Source organism: Antennarius striatus, chromosome 5 (genome assembly GCF_040054535.1).
Source record: "Antennarius striatus isolate MH-2024 chromosome 5, ASM4005453v1, whole genome shotgun sequence".
NCBI classification, from domain to species: Eukaryota; Metazoa; Chordata; class Actinopteri; order Lophiiformes; family Antennariidae; genus Antennarius; species Antennarius striatus.
In genome coordinates this window covers 10591092-10605941 of record NC_090780.1, presented here as the reverse complement: position 1 = coordinate 10605941, position 14850 = coordinate 10591092, and the positions used below count along the sequence as shown (strand labels likewise).

General features: G+C 36.7%; 1 protein-coding gene across 2 annotated transcripts; it reads right to left on the bottom strand.

The window, feature by feature from the left end:
* Positions 1-1092: 1092 nt before the first annotated feature.
* On the bottom strand, positions 1093-14202 carry gnb1b (guanine nucleotide binding protein (G protein), beta polypeptide 1b). Of its 2 annotated transcripts, none has more exons than XM_068315434.1 (11): positions 14069-14202; positions 8245-8353; positions 8027-8065; positions 7848-7954; positions 7583-7646; positions 5583-5745; positions 5195-5261; positions 4882-5083; positions 4508-4724; positions 4228-4343; positions 1093-2791 (listed from the first exon to the last, which is right to left on the bottom strand). In XM_068315434.1, the coding sequence occupies exons 2-10, from the start codon at positions 8299-8301 to the stop codon at positions 4237-4239; spliced, it is 1023 nt and encodes a 340-aa protein (XP_068171535.1). In that variant the 5' UTR covers positions 8302-8353; positions 14069-14202; the 3' UTR covers positions 1093-2791; positions 4228-4236. The 2 variants fall into 2 exon arrangements, with proteins under 2 accessions (XP_068171535.1, XP_068171536.1); XM_068315435.1 differs by lacking the exon at positions 14069-14202 and adding an exon at positions 13775-14059.
* Positions 14203-14850: the final 648 nt, after the last annotated feature.

The following is a 14850-nucleotide window of genomic DNA, read 5'->3' as shown; positions in this document are numbered from 1 at the left end:
TTGAGATCATGCTGTCAAATGTAAATGTTACAGCGGTTTCTGACACAGATGCTAATTGTAACAATCCAGCGCCTCAATCGTTGCAAATGGATTTTTCTTTGATATGCAAATGAGACCATTTGTTACAAAGTCAAATACATTATTAATTAAAAACTGTTTGGAAGATGTTTCCGGTTTCTCTGACGGTTATGAAGCATTTCTTCAAAATAAAAATAACACTGCAACATCCCGCAACACCCCTGAATTCAAAATTTTACCCATACCTACTTGCACAGGTCAAAGATCAGAGCTAGTGCTCTGACCTACTTTCATAGATCAAAGCTAGTGCTTTGATCAATGGTCTTACTCACGCTGGCCTTCTCCCTCGTCTTTCTCTTATCCAGTTCCTGAGTTTACAGAAGTTGAAATTTGACCATGACCTAGTTTTCTCAAGGTCATCATCCATGTTCATCCCCTTTGCCACCCGACTAATGTGCTTTTTGTTTCTTCTATCTGTAACAGTTGCGAAGATATTTGGTGGACAATTGCAATACATCACCGCTTTGAAGCGGGATGTAATAAGTATTTTAGAAAAATTAACTAGTTATCCATAAATAAACCTGCAAAAAAAATTTTTTTTCTGTAATGTGCGTAATCCATACACTATAGACAATTGCAATACATCACCGCTTTGAAGCGGGATGTAATAAGTATTATAGAAAAATTAAGTAGTTATCCATAAACCTGCAAAAAAATAATTTTTTTCTGTAATGTGCGTAATCCATACACTATAGGTTTAATTTTACAAATTTCAAGAATTTACTGTTTTGTGCACATCAGTCTCAGTCCCTGAGAAAAATGCTGAAATCACAGCCTCTTAAAACTTTAAAATTAGCACATTATTTCAAATACTTATCAGAATTACTTCATAGTAATAACAAGACCCCTCATCCAAATCATTGTGTGCCCAGGATTTAAAATAAGTACAGCTAGACTGCAGACTTGGAATCTGACGGTTTCCTATGTCACTCAAATGTTTGCTGCTGCTCTGGACAATAGTGACTAGTCACATAAACCCAGGGTAACTGAGAAGAGTTTAGATACAACAACCCGTAAGAGATCTCAAACAGCTTTTTATTACATTTTTCAATCAATAACAGTACAATTTAGTACAGTATCTATCTTGCATCCAGCTCACCGTGTAACACCAACAGACCAAAATGAAATACAAAAGGTGAAAAGGTACATAAGGGTGCAGAGCTCTATAATATTAATGAGAAAAGGGAATCCATCTCAGTTTAATTGCATTTTCACTTGTGGCCACACACAAATACATCACATTTATTGTACATCATTGCAGAAAAAAAAGGGTGAAAATATGTCACAACTTTAACAAAAGTGCTTCTGTATACAGTGAAATGTCATTCAGATGCTCTGGTTTTCAATTTAAGACCAAGAAAAAAAATATACAAAAGATTTAGCATGGACAGTAGGGGAGGATGTTTTTTGTTCCATTGACTGAAGATTTCAGGGAGAGAAGGACTTGATGTTCTCACAATGATTGTTATAATTACAAAAAATGGCATCAATAGAACTGGTAAGCGTAATTTACACAAAGTATGCAATCAATTTTATGTCCCTCTATTCTTGCTCACTCTGGTGCATAGCGTTACCAGTATTAATACATGATGTATGCAGAGTTGGAGCCAAAAAAAATTGGCTTCTATTAATCTCAATCAATAGGTTACTCTCCTCAGAAAACAAAGAAAAAAAAAAAGGCTAGAATTTTGCACCATTGAAAGCAAGTCTACAGCATGCACATCTAAATTAACTCATGGCAGACAAAATTAAAGGTTTTAACTTAAAATATCCAACCATTATTTTTCAGACACTGATTTGTACATTTCATTCACAGAGTTGCAACTGCAGTCCCAAGCAAAGGAAGTGTCTATTTAGTTAGGTGAGGCATTTCACTCAAAGTGGATACTAAACACAACCCCCCCAACCATATAATAAAATCCAGTCATGCCCACATTATCTCAGCGTCTACCTTGATAGCCCAACCCTTCCCATCCAAAGTCAAAGGCATGTACAAGAATTAAGGGGGTTAACTGTTCTAAGTTTCTCATCTTCTTTTGTAATGGAATGAGCATTCATAACTTATAGCATGTGGTTAGTTAACATAGTTTTAGTTGAGAGGCAAAGTTTCTTCATGTGCAAAAGGCTGTGATGAAACAAAAACAGCTAGTATATAAATACACCATGGACATTTTGAAAGCTGCTTGTGTAATATGATCCAAGCGTTTACTTGCATTACTTGCTGCATGTTTTCTCTTGTCTGTCTTACATGATTTAACTGGATTAGAAAGACAAGCTGTAATTCAAACATATCTGAAACCACTAAAGAAACATGACAAAAAGAAAGCCATCAAGAATAACAAACCATGAGAGTAGAATTCTTAAAAAAAAAAAAAGAAGCAAAAAAAAAAAAAAGTTAAATAATTTGTACAATTACACTCTGACATTTGCTTTCAAGACGCACACATTTGCATGGGATGATAGTGTTGCTTTTTTTCTTTCAAAGTAACATAAAATGGTCCAAAAAGGAATGCACAAGGTTCTGATTTGATACCACAGGAGATCCTTCCTTAACTAGGTGATAAACAATTGTGCTCTTCTTTGTGTAGGAAAGGCATTGGTTTCCCTTCGTTTTTTGTGGTGTCCAAGTCAGTTTAAACAGTGTTGAAGAAGATGTTGTGAACATTCTGAAGTTGTAATGGTCTTCCAGTCAACTTTGGGGTTAAAAGAACATCTGAAAAACAAAGAAACGAAATTCAAAACTGAATGTACGCTGATGGAAACATCAAACTTCTACGAAATTTAAGACAGAAGGATCCTGACATTGCTTTAAGCGTTCTGTTTTCATGCTCTGGTGTCTTTGATGGGCTACCAGTATGCCTGCCTTTTACAACCTTCCCATGTTGTTTGTACATGGTGCAGATTTTAGACACAGCTAATGATTTACCCCTTTTAAGAAGTTTGATAATTCTCTCCATTGTTTCATTGTCATCTCTCGTGTTGGAGGCATGATTCATGCCAATCCAATTTGTGCAGCAGCTCTCCAAGGTGTGAGGATTCTTTTTTAACTGCAAACTAATGAGCAGATTTAATTCGATGCAGGTTTTCGTTTCCGAAATAGAAATTTACAGGGTGATTGCACAAGTTTTCTCAGAATTGAATGATTCGATAACTTTTCCTCCACTTGATCTTAAAAAGGAACCGCTTTGACTACCTCATTTAAAAAAAATTATTTTAGTGTTTCTCATAACCAGAAAGTTTCCATTTAAAATGACTTTAGATTTGTGGCATCAATGTGGTCTGCTTTTTTCCCCTACCAAATTACAAAACTGGACAAACTAATGATTCCATAATTTTTGCGAGGAGCTACAGGAATTAGGTCGGCTGCTTATGTGTGTTACAAGTACATCTACAGGGTAAACAGGAATGGCAACAGGAAAATATTTTTGGAGCTGAACTATTAATGGTGAACCAAGAATGGGGCTGAAAGCTTTCAGTAATTCACAACTGATTTAGAGTGACTTCAAATAAATAAGTATTTAATAAAAGTTAATGTATGCTTTTTATCGATTTCTAGCACAGAAGTCTAACTTTTGTTAAAAGCTTCATAAACATTCTGAAAACAATGCCAAAAACTTAACTTTGATTCATGCTGCCATAAATGAAGTGAAACGCTACAAGAATTCTTATTGGTCTATAGCATTTTATATTCATCCAAATGCCAATCAGTTAACTTGACAAAGTTTTTTGATTTTCCTGTTAATAGAAAATTAGTTATAAAATTGACATGACAAGATCATATATAATGACAATAAAAATAAGGTACCTAAATTTTCTCAGTTAATTTAGACTAGTCAAAGAATTGGTCAATTTAAATTAAAATGAGCTGAAATCTGCAGATCAGAGAGAAATTATCTGTAAGCAAGACAACTGTGTCTTTGGGGGAGATTGCCAAGTCTAAGACTTTTCCCCCCATAAAATTAAGTTTAGTAGAAGTAGAATGTTAAATATTTACATTATTAAAATCAAAAATTTCTGCATTATCAAAACAAAACCAACTGCCATTGTTTTCACTATAGCTACAGTTGTCCTGATGATTATCAAAAGTTTACTGAAAATGTAAATGCACTAACTCAAAAACTAGCAAAAAAATTGACAAACAACAAAAACCTTCAAGCTTCAATTCCAGATCTTCAGAAAACTGTCCCAGGATCCTGTTGCAACTGCCATACCATCATCAGTAACCCCCAGGCAGCTGACACGGTTATCATGTCCAGCTAACACACCTAAAAGGAGACAAAGGCTTAATTTCTATACCATCTGTAATTCTATTATGGCACTCATCCAATTATATCATACGAGGTTAACAATTTTAGTCAGCAGTGCTAAAGACAACAGGAAAACAAGCATATTTTATACAAAGTTCAAAGTTATGCTCCAAAAAACTTACCAGCACGGTCAGCTTTTAGTGTGTCCCACACATTACAATTGAAGTCATCATATCCTGCCAGTAGAAGACGGCCACTCTTTGAGAATGCAACAGAGGTGATGCCACAAATTATATTGTCATGAGAGTAGATCATTAATTCCTGATCAGCACGCAGGTCAAACAGTCTGCAGGTGGCATCATCGGAGCCCGTGGCAAAAGCATTGCCGTTAGGGAAGAACTACAAAATACAAAAGATTTAATTAATGCACAAAACCCATAAACCAAAAATAATTGTTGAAATAATTTTTTTCTAAAACAATTAACATGCCAAAATGTGTTTATGACTGAATAAAATTAATGTTCAAGTATACTTGTAGAAACTTGAAATATCTTACACAAATGGCATTGATGTCAGACTCATGGCCGGTGAACGTCTGTCTGCACATGCCTTCTCGAACATCCCAGAGTTTAGCAGAGGCATCACAAGCACCAGAGACAAATAACCGTGAGTCAGGGGCCAATGACAGGCTCATGACATCACCTGTGTGCCCAGCAAATGTTGTGGTCTGCTGACCAGTCTCAATGTCCCAAAGTGCACTATAAAAAACAAAAAAGCACAATGACGATCACGTGTGCCATTTGTTTACCCCACAGACTTTTTATTAAATGCTTACTTCCTTGCAACTTGGAGTTGGGAATCAGACTTACCAAGTGGTATCTCCAGAGCTCGTAACAATCTGGTTGTCATCAAGAAAGCGACAACAGGACAGGTATCCTAATATGCAAAGAATAAACAGAGCAATTATTGGTATTAAAATTAATTTTAAAAATTTCATGCATGATGTATACTTAGGCAGTATTAAAGAAAGCTAAAGGTTTGTATTCAAGTCTTATACTTGCACAAATACACCAACAGTTTTCATAAAGAGCAAATCAGTTCGTAGACCTGAGAATATTTTAATTTTGGGAATAACAAATTTGACTTTTAATATACACACACCCACACATGTTTATACACACATATATAAATGTTTATGTGTGTATATAAACATACACACACACTACAAAAACAACAACAGATGGGACTAACTCATACCTGTATGTCCAGCAAGCTCACGGCTAACACGTACATTCCCCTCACGTGTTTTCAGGTTGTAAATGGAGCAGATGTTGTCTAAACCACCACAGGCAACATAATTTCCTGAAGGTGCATATGCGCAAGTCATGACCCAGGAGGATCGAAGTGGAATAGCATGAACCTACAACAAAAATAGATGTCAACAGGTAGTCATATACACATGCAACAATTGGACGTCAAAGCCTCTAGTGTTATGACTCGATCCATCCAAAACTCAAGGAAACATTCTGACTACATGAGTTTACAAATACTCACATATTACTTCAACTACAAAAAGTCACTATGAAGAAAAACACACTATTACCATATGGCAGATAATAGAAACACACTATAGATGTCCAGAGTCCAATATGGATTGCTTTCATAAAAAGATGGATAATGAGAGCACCAACTCTTATTAGGAGAAAATATTTTATCACAAGTGTACCAGAGGTACGCAAAATTTTTTGAATGCAAATCATCAGCTGAAGGTCCATCCAGTCACAGGTTAGTTTTGTTGGAATATGAAATGGCTTTTATCACATGTTCAGATTATCTGATCAATGATGAAAAAAAGTTTCCCAACAGTTTAGTTAAGCCTCTCGCAATTAATGCATTCCAGGACTACCCGTGAAAAACAAAAATCTGTGACATAGTAACGAACTACTTATTTTATTACTTAGTTATTTAAAAATTTATGAACCCTTCCCATACTGATATCTTTTCCCACTCTTAAGACTGTTTATTAAAGAAAAGTCGCAGGAGAAACCGAGTCTCGGAACGTAGTGCACACACGGATGGTGTCAGCCAATAGCACGCTCGTATGACATCACGTGACTACCTACTAAAAATCTGCGGTGTAGTGATGCCGTGCATCTTGAACTGTGAATAAACGAGGGATAACTGTAGTTTGAAGTGACCATTTAATTTTTTGTGAATGAGAAATTGCCAACTACTGTACTAAATACTATTTGTCTTAAAAATACCCTCCCATAATAATAAATAATTTCCACTAGACAGCATCATGCTCCAGCTTTAAGGCTGAAATTAGTGATGTCTATATTTTCATTGCATGAATATATTTATACATACATATCATTCTGGAACATGTGTGACCTCAATCTCACCTGTAATCTCAGTCAATCCAGAGATTCACTGTAAAATTAATCCTTTTAGTTTATGTCTCAGCTGACCGTATTCCCCACTGTGTAACTCAACATAAAACATTTGAGACATTCACAGAAAACACTTTATTCGAAACATGTGATTGAGGAGGACAGATTGGCTATTAGACAGGAGACAATGACACAAAAAGAACAAGGCAGTCACAGACTGCAACATCTCGCGACACCCCATGAATTCAAAACTTCATCCTGACCTACTTTCATAGGTCAAAGATCAAAGCTAGTGCTCTGACCTACTGTAATAGATCAAAGCACTAACTTTAATCTATGGTCTTACTCACACTGGCCTTCTGCCTTGTCCTATCTTATCCAGTACCTTAATGTATAAAAGTTGAAATTTGACCTTGACCTAGTTTCTCAAGGTCAAGGGCATCAACTCATTTTCATCCCCTTTGCCACCCAAGTAATGTGCTTTTTGTTTCATCTTTTTATCTGCAACGGTTGCAAAGATATTTGGTGGACTAACTAATCGAAGGACAAACTAACGGACACTAACACACGAACACTGACAATTACAATACATCACTTTCAAGCGGGATGTAATAAGAATATGCAGTACGAGCAATATCAAAAAAGTTGGACTGAAGACACTTGAATATTGAAACAAAAGAAACCAGGTCAGCCATTTCTGTCAGGTTTGCCCACGAGTTTTAAACATTCAGCAGCACTTTTTTATACATGAAGGCTGTGTTGACATGCCTTTTCCAGGGAGTCTAAATAGAAAACTCTAACACTTTGCCCATAAGTGACATTCCACAATTACTTCAATTATTCCAGTCACAAAACTTAACTTACCTTATTTGTGGTATAGCTGTCCCATATAATGAGTTTGCCATCTTGAGAGGCACTGACCAAGAGCCTGGAAAAATCAGAACAGAAAAATATACACCATTAAACATGACATGTCATTCTAAATATATTATATCTAAAATATCAGGACACAACTGAGGAAATATATCTGCCACTCCTAAATTAGATAATCAGTGCTATTATTTTTTTTGGACATTTAAAATGAACTCAGCAGCATATATAAATCCACTGTCATTGGCAATTACATTACCTGGAATCTGTTCCCCAGTGCATGGCATAGATTTTAGCCAAATGACCCCGCAGTGTTCGTCTTGTACGCATCTGGATTCGACCAACAGGGTCAATATTAGCTGTGATCTGCAAAACATTACATATACCAATGAATTTCAGACCAAATGTTTTATTACTTAAGAGAAATGAACAGGTTACCTGTGATAGTGTGGCATCTGCACATGCTTTTCTGGCATCCTAAAAAGAACAATTAATATTTTTAAGCGGCAATTTCTCCATCTTTATGCTATCAGCATTGTAATGGCTTCACGACTAACTTATAAATTACATTTTAAAAAATGAATGGTTTGTAGCCGCAAGAAGATTTTTTAAAAATGAATGGAATGTAATAAGAAGTTTAAAAAAATACTACTCACTCTGATCTGATTTTTGAGCTGCTCCGCCTCTTGGCGCAACTGGTCCAGTTCACTCATTTTATTCTGCTTTTTCAATTACCTTACTCCAGCTCCCAGGGCACTTGTTGATCTTAAGGAAAATAAAAAAGTACTTTATTAACTATAATGTTTTAAATTCAAGGTCACAGTTTCCGATATAAGCAAAATGAGCTATAACCAAATCTGCTACCGGCAGTGATTAATGCCAGACAAAGATTTTCGGCAAACTGTCACATCAGTCTTTTCTATTGCCTAAATTGTTGAATTAACATTTATGAATGGGTAATCGTTCAACCTTACTTATCGACATCAATTTCCCAATAAAATTGTGACACAAAATTTGGAAAGCCAGACGATCCTGTTACGCTATGACTTTCAAATCATCTGAAAACCAGTTATCCAGTTGACCTCAATCTCTAAGTATTTCAGTTATCAATAAGCCACTTATATTAATACAGATCCTCAGAGCACCCAACATATCTTCAACTACAGTGCGCCCTCCTTACTCACGATTAATACATTCCACGGACCACACATGAATAACAAATTCCGCAACATAGCAACAAACTATTCATCTTATTACCGTACTTGCGGTAATCTAAACGTTTATGAACCCTCCCCATACTGATATTAAACCACCTATCTGTATTACCTTTTTCCACACTCTTATCGACTGTTTAAAGCACTTTTGTGTCTGACAGAAGTACGCCGAGTTCTGAGACTCACAAAACATAGTTGCACTCCTGGAGGCCATCAACCAATAGAATGCACGTACGGTATCACATGACTACCTATTAAAAATCTGCGATGAGGTGAAGTCGTGTGTGTTGATGCACGAATGTGCGAGGGATTACTGTACATCAAGCCACATGTATGAAACTCGATGTATTATTTTAACCGGTCATTTCAATAGTCCATTTGAAGCATGCAAAACAAAAAACAAAAGACTGGGCATAATGACTTCATTGCATGGAAGACAACATTGGAATATGATTTTTCAGGCAATTACGGAGAGAAAAAATACTATCGTAACTAAAATGGAAGATTTTGACTAAGATTAAAAAAAAATCCAGTGCTGACAAGATTTGTGCTATGACATTAAAAATAAGTTTGAAAACATTAATGCCAGACAACTCCTGAAGTAATAAAAACTTTTTATGATGCAGTTGCAACAATCAACTAATACAGCACATTATCATTTGAGATGTAATTAGTAGTTACATTAACTTTGGAAACAGATAGCTTTATCTAAAGGAGCTTTATCTAAAGGAACTAACCAATTGGTGTGTGGAGTGACATTTTAGTTGTCAAAGGATACACTTTCTATCTTAATGCAGTGTGGGCAAAACAGAAGTACATGAGCAGAAATTTTTTTGTGTGTGTGTTTGAAATAGCACAGATGATTTGTACTAATAAAAAAGACAAAATGTTATTTATACACGCACAAAAATTAACTTTCACTATGATTAGTTACACTCCTATTTCCAACAGTCAAGTATATTGAGATATTTTATCTCTCATAGGAAGATTACAAACCAGAAACTATTTTAAGTACAGATGTTACGTATCAGAATTTTAAATTTCAAGAAAAATGCATTTGAACACAATCTCTAATTAGTGAAGTGCAGCAGGTTCGAAAAAGTCTCTGAACACAAACACATTTGTAACTATGTTGATGTCAGCCTTGGTTTGAAATCTGACTGTAAATCTGATTTTAACAGCTTTGGTATTTCCGATAATCAGATGTGAATATAATTTTTTAAAAACATCTCAAAACTATCAATACTTTTAACAACCTTAATAACTCTTCAAGTAGAAAATCTTAAATCAAGATGAGTGGAATGGCAAATTGTCCCTCGCATCTTTAGAGAGGTGAAGAACAAACTTTTCTATTTCATGCATGCCACAGCTCTAAACACATCATTAAAACACAGGACAAATGTCAGCAGCACACCTAATTAGCTTCAATTATAGGTATTAAATGTAATTCTGAACAACTTTCCCAGCTGCCTTACCTGTTGAATTTTGGAGTGAGCCTGTCTCACTGGGAATTCCAGGACAAGACAAAAATCTCATCTGCCCAACATTAACCTTTAGGTCCTCGGATTGGCTGACCTTTTTAAAACATAGGTTATCCTCTTACACTTACTAATCCACAGATAAATATGTGATGGAATGTAATTACACAATATCACCCAGGTATAGATTGCCAGTCACCTTGAAAATATCCAATATTTTTGATATTCCAAAACATGGTCACATTTTTGTCGAAATGAAATAAAGACAGAGAAATTACACTTCTTTTTAAGAATTGCATTTCCCAAACTAAGTTTACTTGCAGCAATTAGCTTTCTGATATTTCATATCTATGAAAAGAAAAATCAAAATTAAAAAATGTAAATGATAATCAAATGGACTAGCGTGTTGTCTACTATATCCAAATTTTAAAATCTCCCTAATAAGTAAAGTTTTGCCCTCATTGACCTCTGGATGCTTAAGGAGTTCCTCTCCCTCATTGCTTCTACTTTCCAAGGGCCTGATCAGGGTCAGCTGACTGCATGATAAACAAAGAGCAGCTGCAAACAGCCTGGAGTTATAGATCGCTGGCTGTTTTAAAGTTCCTTAAGGGCATTTGGTTCTCGTTTCTTTTAAAGTGTCTTCTGCATTCCCATTTGAACTAATCATCTCTGCAGTAGCGTACATGTTTTTAAAAAGATATTTCCAGTATAATGGTGATAATGCAATGCTTCATAGGTTTAAAGCTGGATCATAGAAAAGGACATAACCAGCAATATCACTGAGCAACTCTAATCCTAAAAGCTAAAACCCTCAGTCAATGAGTCGCTAATCCCATCCATGCTCACCAACATAAACAGCTGGCAAAGCCAGTTCAAGCATTAGAAATGTTTTCCTAATCATAAAAGGATGAGTTTAATCTTAATTCTTTTACACACCACACGCCTACAAGAAGTGCCTGGATTTACAAATTGCCAGTAAAATTACTATCTTAATGCAATCTCCTCCTCTAATTGTCCAATCTAACCAGATGCTATGCATTTCATACCAAGCTCAAAAATAAGCAACAATGACGCTGCATTTTTAGTAATTCTAACATTATAAAACACACTAGACATAGTAGCAGAATTTTGGTTGCACAATGTAACCAAATTAACAAAGACACTACATGACAAACTACAAAGAAATAAACACTCACTATATTCTTCATGTAATATCTGTGCACAAGTTTGTATAACATGTATGTCAATAACTGAATTTTTTTTTGTGTGACAATGTGTGCAGTGCTATGATTTGCCTACAACTGTAGGCTTGTTTGCATTGTATTTGAATGGATATTAGAAAGTTGTTTTAGACTATGTGCTAAGCCTAGCTCAGACCTGGAATTAACATCTTGGTGATCTGAAGAAGTATACTTTATTGATCCCCGCAAGGGGAAATTACAAAGTCACTCGGTTAGTTGACAAGTGAAGATTGACTGAAGATCGAAGATTCAAGACTGAAGATTCAAGCCATAGTCAAGATCGGATCACTGAAACCACATTCTTTTGGCAGTGTGAATGCAAATGTGTCTTGCGCCTTACTGAAAGGCTACTTAACTGGCCACAAAAACGCTTAATCATTTACATACGCATTTGGTTTACCGTATTGCAAATTTTGCATTTGTGCTTTACCAAAGTAAGCTGCAGAGATATGTTAAAACAGTCAAAACTTTTCCCATGTACTAATAACCACAATATCTAGACAACTCTAAAAACTGCACATTTGACAGTGGGCAAGTAAATAGAAACTTATTTAAAAATTTTGCTGAACAAATATAACATGATGAGTTGTTGTTTTTTTGCCTTATAAATACATTACGGTGAATTTACAAGGATGGGTCAGGGAGTCTCCACAAAGTTGGGTAGGAAATAAGTTGAAACTCCATAATTCGTCAAAATACTGAGACAGATAACTTTGCATTTAAGCATTTCTGTCAGATTTTTTACATTGATGTGAAGATACCCAGTGTAATGATAATGTGATTTGCACTGATGGAAATCTGAGAAATTGCGGCTAAACGCCATCTTGCATCTGCTGTCTGGTTGTTCGCCTGCTAACAGGCTTGACGATGTCGGCCTGGAATCAGGGCAATGCTAGTATTCACGAGAGCTAACAAACTCGTTCACGTCGAGGATTCCACTTCTTTGACAAAGTCCGATGAACAAGGAAGAATAGACCAAATAATGTATCGGCTGAATCCCTGCTAATTCAAATAGCCAATAGCTAAAACGTAACCAGAGACAACTCTGTGTAGACTAAACAGCGCTTCCGACATAAACGAGACATGGCGTGCTATGTAGTTAGCATTTAAGCCAACACATTAGGTATACCGAGAGACGACTTCCAGAAATCCACTTACTTGCATGCTTACAATCTCGTTAAATCCGACAGTGCACAGTTGATTTGATTACGACGTACAGATATACTTATTTGGCTCTTATCCTGCAGTGGATAGGAGAATGTAAAAATTGCAAGGTCGGGCGGTGATGGCCTGTTTAACTCCAGGAAGCAAAACATGCAAAAACACACAAGTCTTCTTTAAAATAGATAAATACTTAGCAGTCGTTGCTTTATGGCTTCCATTTAGGTGACTGACAGCACAAAATGCGGATTACTAACCCGAGTTAAGGGCGTAACACCGGCGCGGCCATGTCGTTGCAGGAAAGCTGCAAATGTGCTAACTTATTAGTTAGGCTTGAAAAAGGGTGTTAACGCGGCTACAGCAACTGACGTCGATAATGTGTGACCACAATATTATTCATAAACATACATTTACGTACAGTTTCAGGTGACCAGCTGCGCCGACTGCTCTTCTGTTGCTTATAATAACCATATTCAGGTTAATATGTTAACGGGACATTTATTTTCTAGCCCAATCCAGTTCATCATCACTTCATATGAATGTTTTCTAATGTTTCGAACAAAAAACCCAGCACGGACTGTGAAATGCCTAGTGTGCTTAAATTAATTCCTGTCTATAATATTTTTTATTACTATCTAACCAGTTCTTTGGCCCCATTGCAGTATTGTACTTTAGGCCGGAATCAGCTCCTCTGGGCCAGCACTGAGATCAAGCCTCTCTGGCTAACATTCATGGCTACGTTCCTCAATGGCAGCCAGAGGTTCTCGCTCACATTAAAACAAGTGGTTAACCTAACTCATTTGACTGAAAGAGTAAGGCAGTTTAGCTGGAGAGAAATGTGAAAATCATTGCACACATTGTTTAAAAAAGGGGGCTCCTGGAATCACTTCTGTATATATTACATACATAACTGTATTTGCTTATAAAATAGCCAATCTAGCGTTACTTAATCACAGCAACCCAAATGGCTAGGAAGCTAGCTGTCGCTACCCCACCTCCGTAGTTAAATTTCGCCAAAATTCATTGCCAAACACCATGACATTTACCGACAAAACCATGAAGCTGCATGAACATCATCTCATGTCCCCTTACCTGATTCAATTTGCGTGCGTTTTGGCGTTTGGCATTGACAGAAAAACAAGACGGCGTAAACCCTCCGATTCACGCATCAACGAACAGCACAACGCTAGCCTCCTTAACTAGCTAGCCAGCTAGCGGTAGATTTCCGAGGAGCAGCCCTGTCCACACGCAGGCTACGGCTCAACAGCCTGACAACATCAGCGAACCAGCCGGAGAGGGGAGGGGGAAATCACACCCACTAGCCTTGCACTGAAAACAGCCTCGGCAGAAGAAAAAAAAAAAGCTAAATTGTCAAAGCCACTATACCTCATTCAACAAGACAGCCTACTGTATCCCTTTTGCCAGACTTAACATCTGCCCTTTCTGTGGTAGCACACCGGTCCGGCCATCAAACGACGACAAGGGCGCGGTAACCCTGCAGTCGGCGCTGGGAAACCCCGCGCCTCCGCGGCTTCGATCGATCGCTGTTTGTCTAGCGATAGTTGAATATGATAACGTAATCAATCACATTCAGGGATTTTAGGGTTTATATGGGCGATCGAAATGAAGCGACAAGAATCCTCGGAATTTGTTTGTTTTTTATTTGCAAGCCAGGCTACTTTAAAGGCTGAGGCAGTCAGTGAATAGGGCCCCAAAGTGGTTCACTAAATAGGAAGTACAGTAGTGTATTACTGTCAGTCACAGGCATTCTCATATGTATACTCAAGAAACACAGAATATAGGAGTTTATGAATCACAACAGTATCTCATTTTCTAGTCTAATTTCATCTGTTTCCTGAACTTATACCATCCACTTTTGCATGTAGAAGTTATCAGTCCTATAATCTTCCGCTGGTGAAAATGTACTATATGCACACACTGCATGCACATGCACCCTAACTTTTAGACTTTTAGAGGTGAACTTAGTCTCTGAAATTTGAATGCACACGTTCAAGTGTTCAGTTTCAGTACTTTAGCACAACTTCCTGTTATCTACCAATGAGCCTTTTGGCAAAATAAATGGTTTTTTTTATTTTCTGTATTTTGCTATATTTTAATGATACATGAATGATCAATACATTTCCTGGTTCGCTTCAAACAGGATGTTT